We start from the raw sequence: 14,055 nt of genomic DNA on the forward strand, positions 1-14,055 counted from the left end.
TGCATCTGATCATGAAGTTTTTCTAGAGATGTTGTTTAATTATTGTTTCACAGGCTATCGGCCCAGAGCTCACCTTCTACAATACATCAAGAAATGCTGGTTCACTTAGTCTGTCTAACAAACTTTTGCATGCACAGTTGGACGCATTCTCCAGGTATCTTCCTACCTGCTGTTTGTCTATTCCCTTAGTTTTAGTAGATTAACTTAGCATTACTTTTAAATGTTGCTTAAATATAGCAAAATGTTCTGTGTATTGTGAAAACTTAATTTGACATTTTTCTGATGGTCTTTAGTTCAACTGAATAGAGTTGTAAATTAATAAATCATTATACTAAATATTGTTGAAGTACTTTAAGAGACTGATTGATGTTATAAAAAAAATAAAGTGATAACAAATATAAAATAGGTTTTAAATCCTTGTAGTTTATGTTATTAATTATTTCATTTGCTTTTCTATGAAAGTTTATTTAATTATTGTATTTCCATGTTAAATGAATTGTATCATCAATTAATAAATAATTACAAAAAAATATTATAACATACGTCATCAAAGAGCTTGAAAATCTCAAATAAAAAATAAAGTAGCAAATATGATCAAAAAGTTAGCGCTCTAGCAACTTTAATTATTATTTTATCCTTCTATCATGGACACTCATTTAATATATTATTATATTTAATATTAACATTAGAATTATATCACATTTTTTGATTTTTTAATGGTTTTGCCTTTTTGATATTGAGTTATTGATCTATAATACTTTTTTTTACCTCTTTATACTCCCATCTATATATCATTATTCACCAAAGGTGTGCTGATTTTTCTCTTATGACAGGATTCATGATTTTAAGTAATGGACGCTATGAGTCAATAACTTTTGTCTATTTCGTTGAATCTTGAATTAGATAGTAAGGTATATACTTTACAACATATATAGAAAAATATTAAAGCAATTGTGTACGAAATAGAGAATTGATGAATATGTTTCATAATTACGGTAAAAAACTAAAATAGAAAATTTAATATATTCGTGTAAAAATTAGAAAATTGGTGGAGACATTGATGACTAACAAAACATAGACGTCAAGATTGAATACGGTGAACATATAGCTACATTACGAAGAAAAAGAAAAAAAATGTATAGCAAATATCAAAAATTTTGAAGTAAAAAAATAATGAATTTGAAACAATGTATTTATGACTATATTTGTTTTACCATCTCTTCATTTCAAAATATTTCATACGATCATTATCTTTAATTCAATTTTTTCAAAATATTTCATACGATCATTATCTTTAATCAATTTGATAACTAACTAGTCATATACAAACTGGTCTCACGTGCGAAACATGTGTTCTTTACTAGTATATATAAAAACTTGTATATTTCATTATTGACACATCCAATATGAGTTATCTTTCATATATTCTATATTTTCAAAGCCCTAGGATTTTGAGGAAAGCAAAAATAAAGTTATACCTCTGGGTCCTGGTGGTGGTTCTATTGTCACCTGAGGCATCAATAGTTTTCAATAACAAAATTTAGTTTTCAAAGCATAAGAGTCATATGCTGTTTCAGTCCAGTTATGCTGGTTGCCCCATCAATTACTTCTGACCAACAAGAGTTTCTATACCTGTTTATGTTAATAACCTCCGTCTCTTTAAATTCGGGTAAATTATCTTTTCTTAACATTCTAGTTTTTGAAACGTATTATTTTTATTTGATTAGACATGATTAGACTTGTACTAATATTGATAGGACTTTGATTCGATTTTTCCCCTCATAAAGTTAGCTATGGATGGCTGATTTTGGTCTGTAATGGGTGCAATTTATTACCTAGGCGTACACATCTGGTTTTCAAGCCTACTTTCTGAATTTTTTTTTTATTTTTGTTTTATGATGATCGAGACCTTGTTTATGTATTATTTATTTTATATTCGGTTTTCAATAATCATGTCAATAAAACTTATGATTCTCTATAGTGGCATTCCCAATATTCTAAAGCATCTCCCTCATCACTGGAAACCTAATTGAAGAAATGTTTGATGAAGACATGTTCTTTTATTATGCGTCTTGCAGGGTGGTGTTAAAGGGAAATACAGTCCAAATGAGTGCAGATGTTCTTGGTTTAACCATGGAGAGCAATGGAATCACTATTTTGGAGCCTTTTAATACATCAGTAAAGTTCTCTAATGCTTCTGGAAAGATGAGCATACAGTTGGCTGTCTCAGACGTATTCATGAATTTTTCATTCAGCATCTTGAGACTTTTTTTGGCGGTTGAAGAGGATATTTTGTCATTTTTAAGAACAAGATCAAAGAAACCAACTGTATTTTGCTCCGAGTTTGATAGAATCGGAATAATTAAAAGTAATTACATTGACTATTGTCTGCTTCTTACCACTTTATTTATAGTAAATATGTATCTATGAGAAATCCGAAACATTGAGTTGACGTTTCTTGTACTTTATAGATTCAAGTGGTGACCAAGTATATGCATTTTGGAGACCTCGCGAACCGACTGGTTTTGCCATACTTGGTGACTATCTAACACCAATGTTCGTAAATGTCAAATCCCCTTGATTTTGCATACTTAAAATTTGCTTTGGATCCAATTAATTATATTTCTTATTTTACAGTGACAGGCCACCAACAAAAGGTGTGTTCGCTGTCAATACTAGCTTACTGCGAGTGAAGAGACCAAAATCATTCACTCGTCTGTGGCCTCCTTCCTCTTCTGATGATAACCATCTCGCTGAAGGTGAAGATACTATTCAGTTGGCCTCAGGAAAAGGAAGTTCTGAGGGAGACACTTTTTGCTCAATTTGGTTGCCTGAACCTCCTAAAGGTTATGTCGCAATGGGTTGCGTGGCTTCTCCAGGAATGGCTCAGCCTCCAATTTCCTCCGTTTTCTGCATCTTGGCGTCTTTGGTCACTCCATGTGGGCTTAGAGATTGCATCATTATCGGACTCGGCTCTAGGTATGTTGAAATTTTTAGTTCATAATATTCCTCCTCTATAATCAGATCATTTAGTTTGTTTAACTTGCAACAGAATCAAACCTCCTTTGATGCATAATGTAACTCCTGTTCCATTGCTGCGATGAGATTCTTTTTGGAGTCATACTTACTTGTTTTAGGCAATTTGACTCACTAATCATATTATTTGCTATGTAAAGGATTTTGATGACATTCTATTCCTTCCAAGAAGGTGAAGTTAGAACAAAAATGAGGTTGTTTTGATGGGCTGTTTCTGATTCATCTTTCTCTATTCGTGGCTCACGATGATTGTGATTTATATGCGATTGAATCAAAAGTTTGATGCAAATTTCCAACTGCTTCAAATTATAATTATCATGAGATCTCAGGTTATGAGCTTCCCTCGTCCCTTAATAACCATTTGTCAAATGCTTAGGTACTTTGGCAGGTGATGGGGGATCAAGTAGAGTTTCTGTACACGTTGAATAAATAATTCTAAGCACATTTCATTTGATAAACTTTCAATTTATTATATCTCCAGAAATGTAAAATTCAGACTTGGAATATATGAGAATCAACTGGAGTTATTATTCTTCCTGTTATAATTTTCAGGATAGGAGATTTTGGGATAGTGAAAATTATTGACAATGTAGCATTATATTTTTTTGGCTCAGATAGATATTAGAAATTTTTTCCTTGAATTTTCTTGGAAACACTGAAACTGAAGAGTTAATTTTTTACTTCACAATTATTTATGCATTTTGTCACCGATTTCCTCGCACTATGGTTGTACGGAAATTGCGTGACCTTATGGTGTCTTGTTTTAGGGCATGACAAATGTTTGCTCTCTATTTAATTTCTGTTTGAAATAGCATTCTTCATGCTAACAGTTCAGTTGCCATATGCATCTGCTCTTGTTTGAGCAGTGTTGGCTTAGATATTTTATTGATTTTCGTTATTTAATTTACAGATATCCTGACTTGGCATTTTGGCGTGTGGATAATGCCTTTGGAACTTTCCTACCTGCCGGTCCTTCTAGATTGACTTTGTCTAATAGAGCATATGAATTGCGACATGTATATTTTGGGTATGGGGAAATTTCTCAGGAATCGAAGGTCTTTGAGAATCAAGCTTCCCCATCTGTTGGTAGTGATACGATTCAATCAGAAAGGTCATCAACAGCACATTCGAGGAGGAGGTTTGAAGCAGTTGCAACCTTTCAGTTAATATGGTGGAATCAAGGTTCTGGATCAAGAAAGAATTTGTCTATCTGGCGTCCTTTGGTCCCTGAAGGAATGATGTATTTTGGAGATATTGCAGTCCAAGGGTAAGAGATGGCTATTTTACTGTTGGATCACTGAATTTTACTAACTATATCTTATTTCCGATCAGTGTTATGTGATTATGTGTTCTTGTTTATAGGTATGAACCTCCAAATACCTGTGTCGTCCTTCAAGACTTAGAAGATTATGATGTTTATAAAGCCCCTCTAGATTTTCAACTTGTACAACATATAAAGAGACATAGTAGAATGGACAGCATATCTTTTTGGATGCCTCAGGCTCCTCCTGGTTATGTGTCTTTAGGTTGTATTGCTTGTAAAGGCATTCCCAAGCTATCTGATTTCAGCTCCTTAAGATGCATCCGTAGTGATATGGTGTCAGCAGATCAATTTTTGGAGGAAAGTACTTGGGACACCTCCGATTTCAAGTTTACAAAGGAGCATTTTAGTATATGGACAGTTGGAAATGAACTGGGAACCTTTATTGCCCGAAATGGTTTGAAAAAACCTCCAAAAAGATTTGCTTTTAAACTTGTTGATCCAGATGTACCAAGTTCTTCAGATGAGACGGTGATTGATGCAGAAATAAAAACTTTCTCCGCGGCACTTTTTGATGATTATGGTGGCTTGGTAATTTGTTTTCTTGCTTGGCCATTGATTTATTCTGTAAATCAATCTTGCTTTTGTGAAATTTATGTTGAACTCATGGTGGGGTTATGTAACGCCGATAAAAATGCGTTACCGCCATTGACAGTGTAGCATTGCCATTCTCAGTTATTGTGTTTGTGGTCATAGCTGATGTTGCATATTATGATAAAGTTTGTATTGCTTGATTGGATAGATGGTTATCTAGTGCAGGTTAGACAATCAAATTTTTAAAGGATTTCTAAAACGACCTGAGATTTTATTCATCGACATTTGTTTCACGTTGTTAGGATGAGTGGTATAATTTTCACCACAAGTTTCATGTTGTTAGGATGAGTGGTTTTTTTTCACAACATTATGTCTGGCTTTCACGTGCTGCCCTGTTTCCATTTTCCGGCTGTGTTGATGATACTCTGAATGCTGCTAATGATTGTCTTGAAGAATGAAGTTGAAGCAGGGTGGAGAAAGAGCTCTAGTAGGCAGTGGCAAATAATGATTTAGGTATATAGTATTAGCACTGGCTGAGGTTAGGCTATGTGTAGGCTTTGTACAGACACCAACCGACCATGTTTGAAAGAAATTAATGACCTTACCAACCCTTGAGTTAAGCCTAAACACCCTTTTTATGGTGGTTGTAATAGTGTGCAATTATTTTGATGTCATCAGAAAAAAATTCATTAAAATAGTAATAAGAGGTCTTCATGATATTATTAAAAATATTTCAGAGCTAGTTACTGTAATAAATATGTGTCTGTATGTTACAAATCAATGTATGAAATAAATTTAAACCTCTTATCAATGTTTTGCTGCTTATCAAAATGTGATGCTAGAAATATTTCCCTTATTGATCTGCAAAATGTTTTCCTTGTTTGTGTGGATCTTTGGACGATCATTCTTTTGAATATCTTTCTCTAACTATTGGGTTGGCTTTCTGTAGATGGTACCACTCTGCAACATATCTCTGAGTGGCATGGGGCTTAGTTTGCATGGAAGACAAGATAGTTTAAATTCTAGTGTTGTCTTCTCTTTGGCTGCTAGGTCGTACAATGATAAATATGAATCATGGGAGCCTTTGATTGAACCAGTTGATGGATCTTTGAGGTATAATTTTATCAAAGCGAGTCATTTTGAATCTTATTATAGTTATGGAGTATGCATCTCCGTTTCATTCCATAAATGCATAATATAGTCACTAATGTTACATTTTGCATCTCAGATATGTTACTTCATGTATGAAATTATTTTTACATCAACTTCTGGATGATACTTTTGCATGGGTTTAGGCATCTCCCTCATTCAGTGGATATGAACTTGGTACCTGCTGCTTTTGATTTAAGATTTACCCATTATGGAGACATGTTAGGAGAACTTTTTATCGAAGCCCTTCAGCTTAATTTCAGGAATTTCAATTTATATTTAATTCCCGGGAAATTTTAAATATGTGCGTGTGGTTAATTATCCCCAAAGATCTCAGATTCGGAAAGAGTAGTAGAATTGTTTGTACCTGGAGTAGAATTTATAGATTTGTTTGTAAACAGATAATTTGATTAAGTCGGCCAAATCTCCCTCTCCCCCTCCCTCTCCCCCTCTCACACACACACACACACACTCTCTCTTAACTGGACCATGTTTTGCATCTATCTTGTTTTGCCAATAGATGATTTAATTTGCATGAGAAACTTATCAACTACTAGTATATTAGTTTGAACTTTCTCTTGGTGTCAACACAAGTTGCCAAAATATTTGCCGATGTCCTCATTGTGTTGCTTCCACAGTAAGAACACCCTTTGGGTGCATCTGGACTCAGTTTGTCAATAGTTCCCTCTTGGTCATATCTCATACTACTTTTCAATTTTCATGGTCTCACATAAATCTTGTTTCTGTGTGCCAAATTTTTTATCCCCAGTTGCTACATGACCGGTTGGACAAATTTATTATCCCGTATAAACTCTCTTGCAGAATCCTTGTGTGACACACATAGTTATGACATAGAAACACCCTATATTACTTGATTGTGTATTCCTCCAGTGCATATATTAAGAAAGATGTAGACATCTACCTAACAGTGAAGGATACAAGCTCTTATTATTATTATTTTTTTGATAAGAAACGAGATCATATATGATTTGCCTATAGCAACAGACACAAATACAAAAGCTATACTCTTAGATGTTTTGCCTCTAGTTCTTTCTCTGCTTCCGTACTGAATAAGCATAGACATGTTTGTGCTTGTGTGATTATATGACAAATTGCTATTTGTGTAAAGGTACCATTATAATCCTAATGCGCCTGGCATAGCTTCTCAACTAAGTATTACTTCTTCACGAGATCTGAATTTAAATGTGTCAGTCTCCAATACTAATATGATTTTACAAGCCTATGCAAGCTGGGACAATCTTAGCCATGCCCAAGAAGCACGTGGGGTAAACTCTCTTTCACCTATTCTCTCGTACATATTTTGAGCCGCATGTGTATATATTTGTATATTCTCATGTAGCGTATGCATGTTCTTCTGCAACTGCTGATGGTCTCATGTACCTGCTATATTAAAAGTCATTCTGTGTATGATATTTAAGAGTGTGGAATATAAAAAGGTGCCTCTTCTTGTAATTTCAGCAACAGGAGGCAAATTCTCCAGTGGGTAATAACAGACATAAGACTACTGCTCACAAAAAAACAAATTACTTCATCATTCCTCAGAATAAGCTTGGGAAGGACATTTTTATCAGAGCTCCTGATGTAGGGGAATTTCCTGGCATAATCAGAATGCCAGCAGGAGATAATAAGGTGGTTAAGGTGCCAGTCCCAAAAAATATGCTGGATTCTCATTTGAAGGGAAGATTTCTTCAGCAACTCCAAGTGATGGTCACCATTATTGTAGCTGAGGCTGAGGTGTGTTCTTTTGAAGTTTTTGTTAATTTGTATGCACAATTTTTGTTGTTGTTTAGGACCTATGATGCATGGACACTGAGACGGCAATATGGACGTGGCGACGTGATTCTTAGAAGATTTTTGACATGCACAACCAGAATATACCTATATGTAGATGCGAATATATCTAAATTACTGATACTAAAATATAAAACCAAAAATTACACACACAAAAACTCAAAAACATATTTATCATTGAACATCTTTTGGTAGGCTAATGGTGTTTCCTTTCTACCTTGAAAGCATGAACTTTTCCATGTTTTAAAACCTATTAATCCTTCAGTGTCCCAAATTTGTGTAAAATTGCTCACTCATGCCCATGTCATTCTTATCTTTATTTTTCCTCTTTACGTTTGAAGGGACAATGGTAGTTTCAGGATATTGCAATTTTTTAAAAATGAAACTACCTTCAATTCTTTGTTTCATTTTGATATTGATACTTAACTTTTTACATTTGTGCCCTTTGCTTGACCGTGCAGCTCCCGAACGCTCAATGTGCGTCCTCTCCTCAATACAGTGTTGCAATCCGTCTTTATAAAGATCAGAGTTCCTCCACCCACTCATACCTAAATGAACAAAGTGCACGAACCCGTGGAACTTGCTCATATGGCTCTGAATCCCCTTATGTGGATTTCGTGATGTGGAATGAAGTGTTTTTCTTCAAAATTAATTCAGCGGTGCGTGTATATCTATCCTTATTTGTGAGTGCTTCACGTATTTGATCCTTCTTTGTTTGTTTGAGATGTATATGTTGTTTAAGATGAGAATTGCACGAGAGATAGGAAAAGTATTGTTGTGTATTAAAAATGATAAAGGTACATGGTGTATTTATAGAGTCACTTGTTTACCTAACTCCCTATGTCAAAGTGAAATAAGATCCTAATCATCTGTTCAAATTCAAAAGTTTAAATACAAGTAAACCCTTTCCCAATAATTGGTTTAGATAAAGATTTTATTTCTCCCACTCTTGGAACTCAAATCTTCGAAATTTGGTCAATGAGGAGCTTTGGTTAAGATGTCTGCAACTTGTAGTTGAGTGACATTGATGTTATAACTTACTTGTATATCCAAATTATGTTCAGGATCTGAAATTGATTTGAGCATATAAAAATCTTGAAGTATTTTACCGTCGGCGTATGGCATAAATAATGATCCTTTCGATATATTTAGATATATGTTGTATATTGCAAACTTATTATTAGATATATTCAGGTTTAAGTAATATCTTAATCTTTTTATGAAGTGTGTGGAAAGTCTATTGATGTATTATTTGGTTCAGGCTTCATGAAGTTGCAGAATCTGCTATGTGATAGCTTTGAGAACTTGTCCTGGTTTTTGCGAAAGCGACCCTTATTTTCTGTTTTTGGTCTCACGTGTATGTTAATAAGTCTAATTGGACACTGAACCATTCAATGGTTTGGCGCTTACGTACCAGTCCCTATTTGGATGCCGTCAAAAATTTCCCAAATAGCTTCAAGAGATGCAGCACAGTTGTTTTTGTTGAAATTCATTATTCTTTTATTTTTTATTTTTGTCTTAGCACACTTAAATTATTGTGTTAGATGCTCATTTAGGCTCTCACTGCCAAACTCCATGCTTATGGTCATAACCTTTGCAGTGGATGGCACGTATAATCTAAGCATCTTCCCTAGCCATCATCGTTATTTGATTTGCTTTCTGTAGTCAACAACATGTGATACCTTCATTCTTTTAATGATCTTAGTTCCATTTATTACAGGGACGTTGGATGGTGGAATTTATCGTGACGGAGACAGGGAAAGGTAATTTTTATTTTTCATTATGTGTATTTTGCATTGTCATGAAGGCGTTTAAAGGTTTCCTCACTCATGGCCTAACCCAATCCTCATCCATATACATCTTGAAAATCTCTACAGGAAGTAAAGGGTGGTAATACAACACTTGTGTCATTTAGTAATTTTGCTTTTCAACAAAGAACTTGTGGGGAATTTAGGAAAATAAGAGTATGATCTAAAGCAAGGGAAGAAGATGGGTAACAAACCCCTCCCCTAAAACACAAGAGTAAGATCATTAGTAGTAGCCTTGAGAGAAGGAGTTGAAATAGGTTGCTAACTGCAATGAAATTTCTTTTATGACTGCTATGTGAGATGATAATCGTGAACTAACTAACAATGGCATATAAAAGAAGCAAAGAGTGCACTGGTACTTGACATTATCTTTTGTGACCTAAACAGTAGTGATGGATCCAAAGCTTCAGGGCCGGACGGATTTACATTGGCTTTCTTTCAAAAAAGTTGGGATGCGGTCAAAGCGGATCTAATGAAGGTGTTTGCTGAATTTTTTGAAGGATTTGTTAATGGCATCACAAACGAAACCTATATTTGCCTAATTCCAAAGAAACAAGAAGCGATTAAGGTAAATGATTTTTGACCAATTAGTTTGACAACGACGAGCTTGTATAAGATATTGGCCAAAGTCTTGACTAATAGACTGAAGAAAGTTTTGGCAAGTACAATAGCGGAAAACCCGTGTGCTTTTATTAAAGGGAAACAGATTATGGACTGCTGTCTCATTGCGAATGAGATTTTTGAGGAATATCGACGGAAAAAAAGAAAGGTTGAGTCCTTAAAGTTGATTGGGAAAAGGCTTGTGACAATGTCGATTGGAGATTTCTAGATTATGTGCTACAAAAGAAAGGGTTTGGAAATAGATGGAAGATGTGGATTATGGGGTGCATGTCTAATGTGTCTTTCTCGGTTTTCATTAACGGAATGCCAAAGGGAAAATTTTAAGGAGAGAAAGGTCTTAGACAAGGAGATCCATTATCCCCTTTCCTTTTTAATTTAGTTCTTGATGGTTTGGGGAGGTTGGTAGACAAGGCCAAGGCATTGAATGAATTAAGAGGACTCGAAATAGGGAGAGGAAATTTGGAAATTTCGCATATCCAATTTGCGGATGATACTTTGTTTTTGGTTCAGTCAGAGAGGCATGTGATGGTATTAGTGGAAATATTCAATTCCTTCGGGCTTGACAATTAATTTGGAAAAAGTGTGGTTTTGGGGGTTAATTTTTCGGAAGAGGAAGTCGATGGTTTGGGGCAGGCTATTGGGTGCAAAAAAGATATTCGGCCGATTAAGTATCTCGAGGTTCCGTTGGGAACTTTTGGGAACCCGTGATATCCAAAATAGCAAAAAAACTATCAAGCTGGAAAAAGGCATTCCTATCAGGGGGGTCGACTTACTTTGATACAATCAGTGTTTTGCGTTATGCCATCTTACTTCATGTCTCTGTTTAAAGTGCCAAGCCGGGTGGCAAAAAAGATGGAAAAATTGATGGAGGATTTCTTGTGGGATGGAGCAGACGGGGACACGCATTGCCATATTGTTGGGTGGGATCAGGTTTGTAAACCGAAGGACACGGGATGACTGGGATTGGGGAATATTTTTTTGAGGAACATAGCACTATTAGGGGAAGTGGTGGAGAGGTTCAGTGGAAAAAAGTTATAATAATCATTTATGGTCTTCAAGATAATGAGTGTGACGTGGGGTTGGCCAGGAATTCGACATTCAGAAGCCCTTGGAAATTTATCTCTCGTTCTTACTTCGGATATGCACCTCAGTTAATAAACTTATCCGTAACTTTTTAGATGTTGTCGTTAGTGGAGTTAATTCTATCTTTCAATGGGACGTGCGTTTTAGAAGAGATTTAAATGAGGTCGAACTAGGTGAGTTCGCTGATCTTTTAGGGGTCTTGACTCAGTTAGGTTAGAGTGTGGGCACGGGGGATTTAAGAGTTTGGTTAAGAGACTCTTCAGGTCTGTTTTCTGTTCGATCTTTCTAGGATTCTTTCTTTCCAACTTCTAACTTCCCATCATTCCCCTATTATGATAATATCTGGAAAGTACCTATCCCACAAAAGGTTCAAGTTTTCTCGTGGATTGTGATTTTGGGGAAATTCCCCATTTGTGACTCGGTGCAGAGAAGGTCGCCTGTCTGTGTGTTATGCCCGCAATGGTGCACTTTATGTCAGAAGCAAGAAGAGAATCAGGACCATATATTGGTGCTCTGCTCTTTTTTGAGAGGTATTTGGACAAAAGTGTTGCAAGAGTTGGGATTTGAATGGGCTTTTCCGAGAAGGGCACAAGACATGTTCATTATGGAGCCGGGCCGTTCAACCGGGTGAAGATTTAACAGCTTCTGATACTTGGTAATACCCTGCACTTTTTGGTCAATCTAGCTGGAGAGAAATAACAGAATATTCGCAGACTTGTCAGAGACCGTGGATGACGTCTGGGAGAAGATCAAATTCAGATTTGCGAATTGGGCAACTAAGCTGACAAAGTTTAATCATTTATCTATTTCAGACTTAGTTAGGGATTTAAAATTTTTATGGTCATGACAATAGTGTGGTAATGTTTCTTGATTGAAACAACACTCGTTTTGCGGATTACTCATCAGCTACTATTTTAAAAATTTTATTTTGATAATAAAGTTTAGTTTCCTATATAAAAAAAAAGTGGAGAAATTTTTCATTCTCTTCGAGAGAAACCTAAACAATTTGCGTAGTTTGAGCAACAAAATGTGTTTTCCACTAATTTTGTAACATTTACGTGAGCCCAATCTGGTTTCCCTAGTTTAGCACTTCACTTTTTAGACACCTGATTTTTATGACCAGTATAAATGTAAGATCAAGATCCTAAATCGAAGCAAACACTTCATCCATGATTTCTTACTGAATCTATATGTTTTCCCTATCGGAAGCAGGTCCATGTCCATGGCCAGGTCCGCTTACAATCATTTTTGATTGATTAGACAATGTCTCAAGAGATGTCATAGATCTAGTATTAATTGACACTCGGTGGACCACCAATAGTGTAGAAAGTTACAATTGTACCTGACCTATGTTTGCTTCTGAGTTAGAAATCCAAATTTAGTATAAGAATTTTGAGAAAGCAAGACCTTCATGATACTCCTTGAGAACTTGCAAATCCAAAACCAGTGGCTGATACAAGCCTACACATAAAAATTATTGTTGGGCAATGAGTAATAATCAAGCTCAGATTTTTCGCCTTGTTATAGCATAACAAGTTTTTCATAGAACATAAATAATTAATAGATTTTTTATTATTTAGCATAATAATTGATAGATGTTTCTCACCATGGTATAGCATAAAAAGATTTTCATAGAATTTAAACACTCGATATATGTTCTCTCACCTTGGTATAGCGTTCTCTCACCTTGGTATAGCGTAAAAGATTTCCTTTGAATTTTTACGCTTCATAGATGTTTTTCTCATTCCATATGCGATTGTTAGAGTATCCTAAATCTTTTTGGCATCGAGTAGAAACATAATTCTAAAGTCCTTGTTGTAGCATAAAGATAAAGAGTTTTTCATAGAATATAAATAACTGATAGATGTTTCTCACCTTGGTGTAGTATAAAAAGATTTTCTTAGAATTTATACACTCTATAGATGTTTTTCTCATTCCATATATGTTTGTTAGCGTATCCTAAATCTTTTTTGCAGCAAGTAGAAACATAATTCTAAAAATCTTTGTAGCATTGAAAGTTTTTCATAGAACATAACTAATTGGTAGATGTTTTATTTTTTAGCATAATAATTGATAAACGTTTCTCACCTTGGTATAGCATGAAAAGGATTTCATAGAATATAAACACTCACCTTGGTATAGCGTAAATGATTTTCATAGAATTTATACACTTTATAGGTGTTTCTCATTCCATAATGTTTTTTAGCATATCCTAAATCTTTTTGGCAGTTAGCAGACCCTATCACCCATGTTGTTTAGAAGTCAAGCCATAATGCAGCTATCACCCTCATCCCAAATCTTCATATGTAGCATCATTCAAATGAGTGGTAATTGAGATGAAATGTTTTGTCTTCAATGAAGTACCAAAAAATAATTTAATATAATGCATACAAGAGAGAATTTGTCCCATTACTTTTTGTTGATGAGGATTTGGCATGCTCGTGGCTATAGATTTACTATAACCAGATGATATCGTAATTGCCACACTAATAAACATCAACTGCCTGAGATATTTCATGCATGCGTGTAAATCTGAAAGATTGATCTATTAGTGGGAATTCTTGAACTTATAAACACTCACAGTTTATGGAGAAGGCAATATGAGATTGCAACAAAAACTTGTTGATAGCAGTTGATAATAATGATCAAGTAATCCAGATTTAAAATTAGCATGGATGAGAGCTAAATATT

The 14,055-nt window shown here is 34.9% G+C and overlaps 1 protein-coding gene across 3 annotated transcripts in view; it reads left to right on the forward strand.

Annotated features, from left to right (window-relative positions):
• LOC142542773 (uncharacterized) overlaps positions 1-14,055 on the forward strand; it is a 74,969-nt gene that overhangs the window by 45,361 nt on the left and 15,553 nt on the right. For all 3 annotated transcript variants that reach the window (XM_075649594.1, XM_075649595.1, XM_075649596.1), the window contains 11 exons: positions 54-154; positions 2,079-2,368; positions 2,472-2,556; positions 2,638-2,979; positions 3,947-4,303; positions 4,399-4,888; positions 5,841-6,004; positions 7,170-7,326; positions 7,520-7,795; positions 8,314-8,511; positions 9,573-9,615. In XM_075649594.1, the coding sequence (XP_075505709.1) occupies positions 54-154; positions 2,079-2,368; positions 2,472-2,556; positions 2,638-2,979; positions 3,947-4,303; positions 4,399-4,888; positions 5,841-6,004; positions 7,170-7,326; positions 7,520-7,795; positions 8,314-8,511; positions 9,573-9,615 (2,503 nt within the window). The remainder of the gene's footprint in view (positions 1-53; positions 155-2,078; positions 2,369-2,471; positions 2,557-2,637; positions 2,980-3,946; positions 4,304-4,398; positions 4,889-5,840; positions 6,005-7,169; positions 7,327-7,519; positions 7,796-8,313; positions 8,512-9,572; positions 9,616-14,055) is intronic.

The sequence above is a fragment of the Primulina tabacum genome, chromosome 4 (assembly GCF_025594145.1).
Source record: "Primulina tabacum isolate GXHZ01 chromosome 4, ASM2559414v2, whole genome shotgun sequence".
Classification (NCBI taxonomy): domain Eukaryota; kingdom Viridiplantae; phylum Streptophyta; class Magnoliopsida; order Lamiales; family Gesneriaceae; genus Primulina; species Primulina tabacum.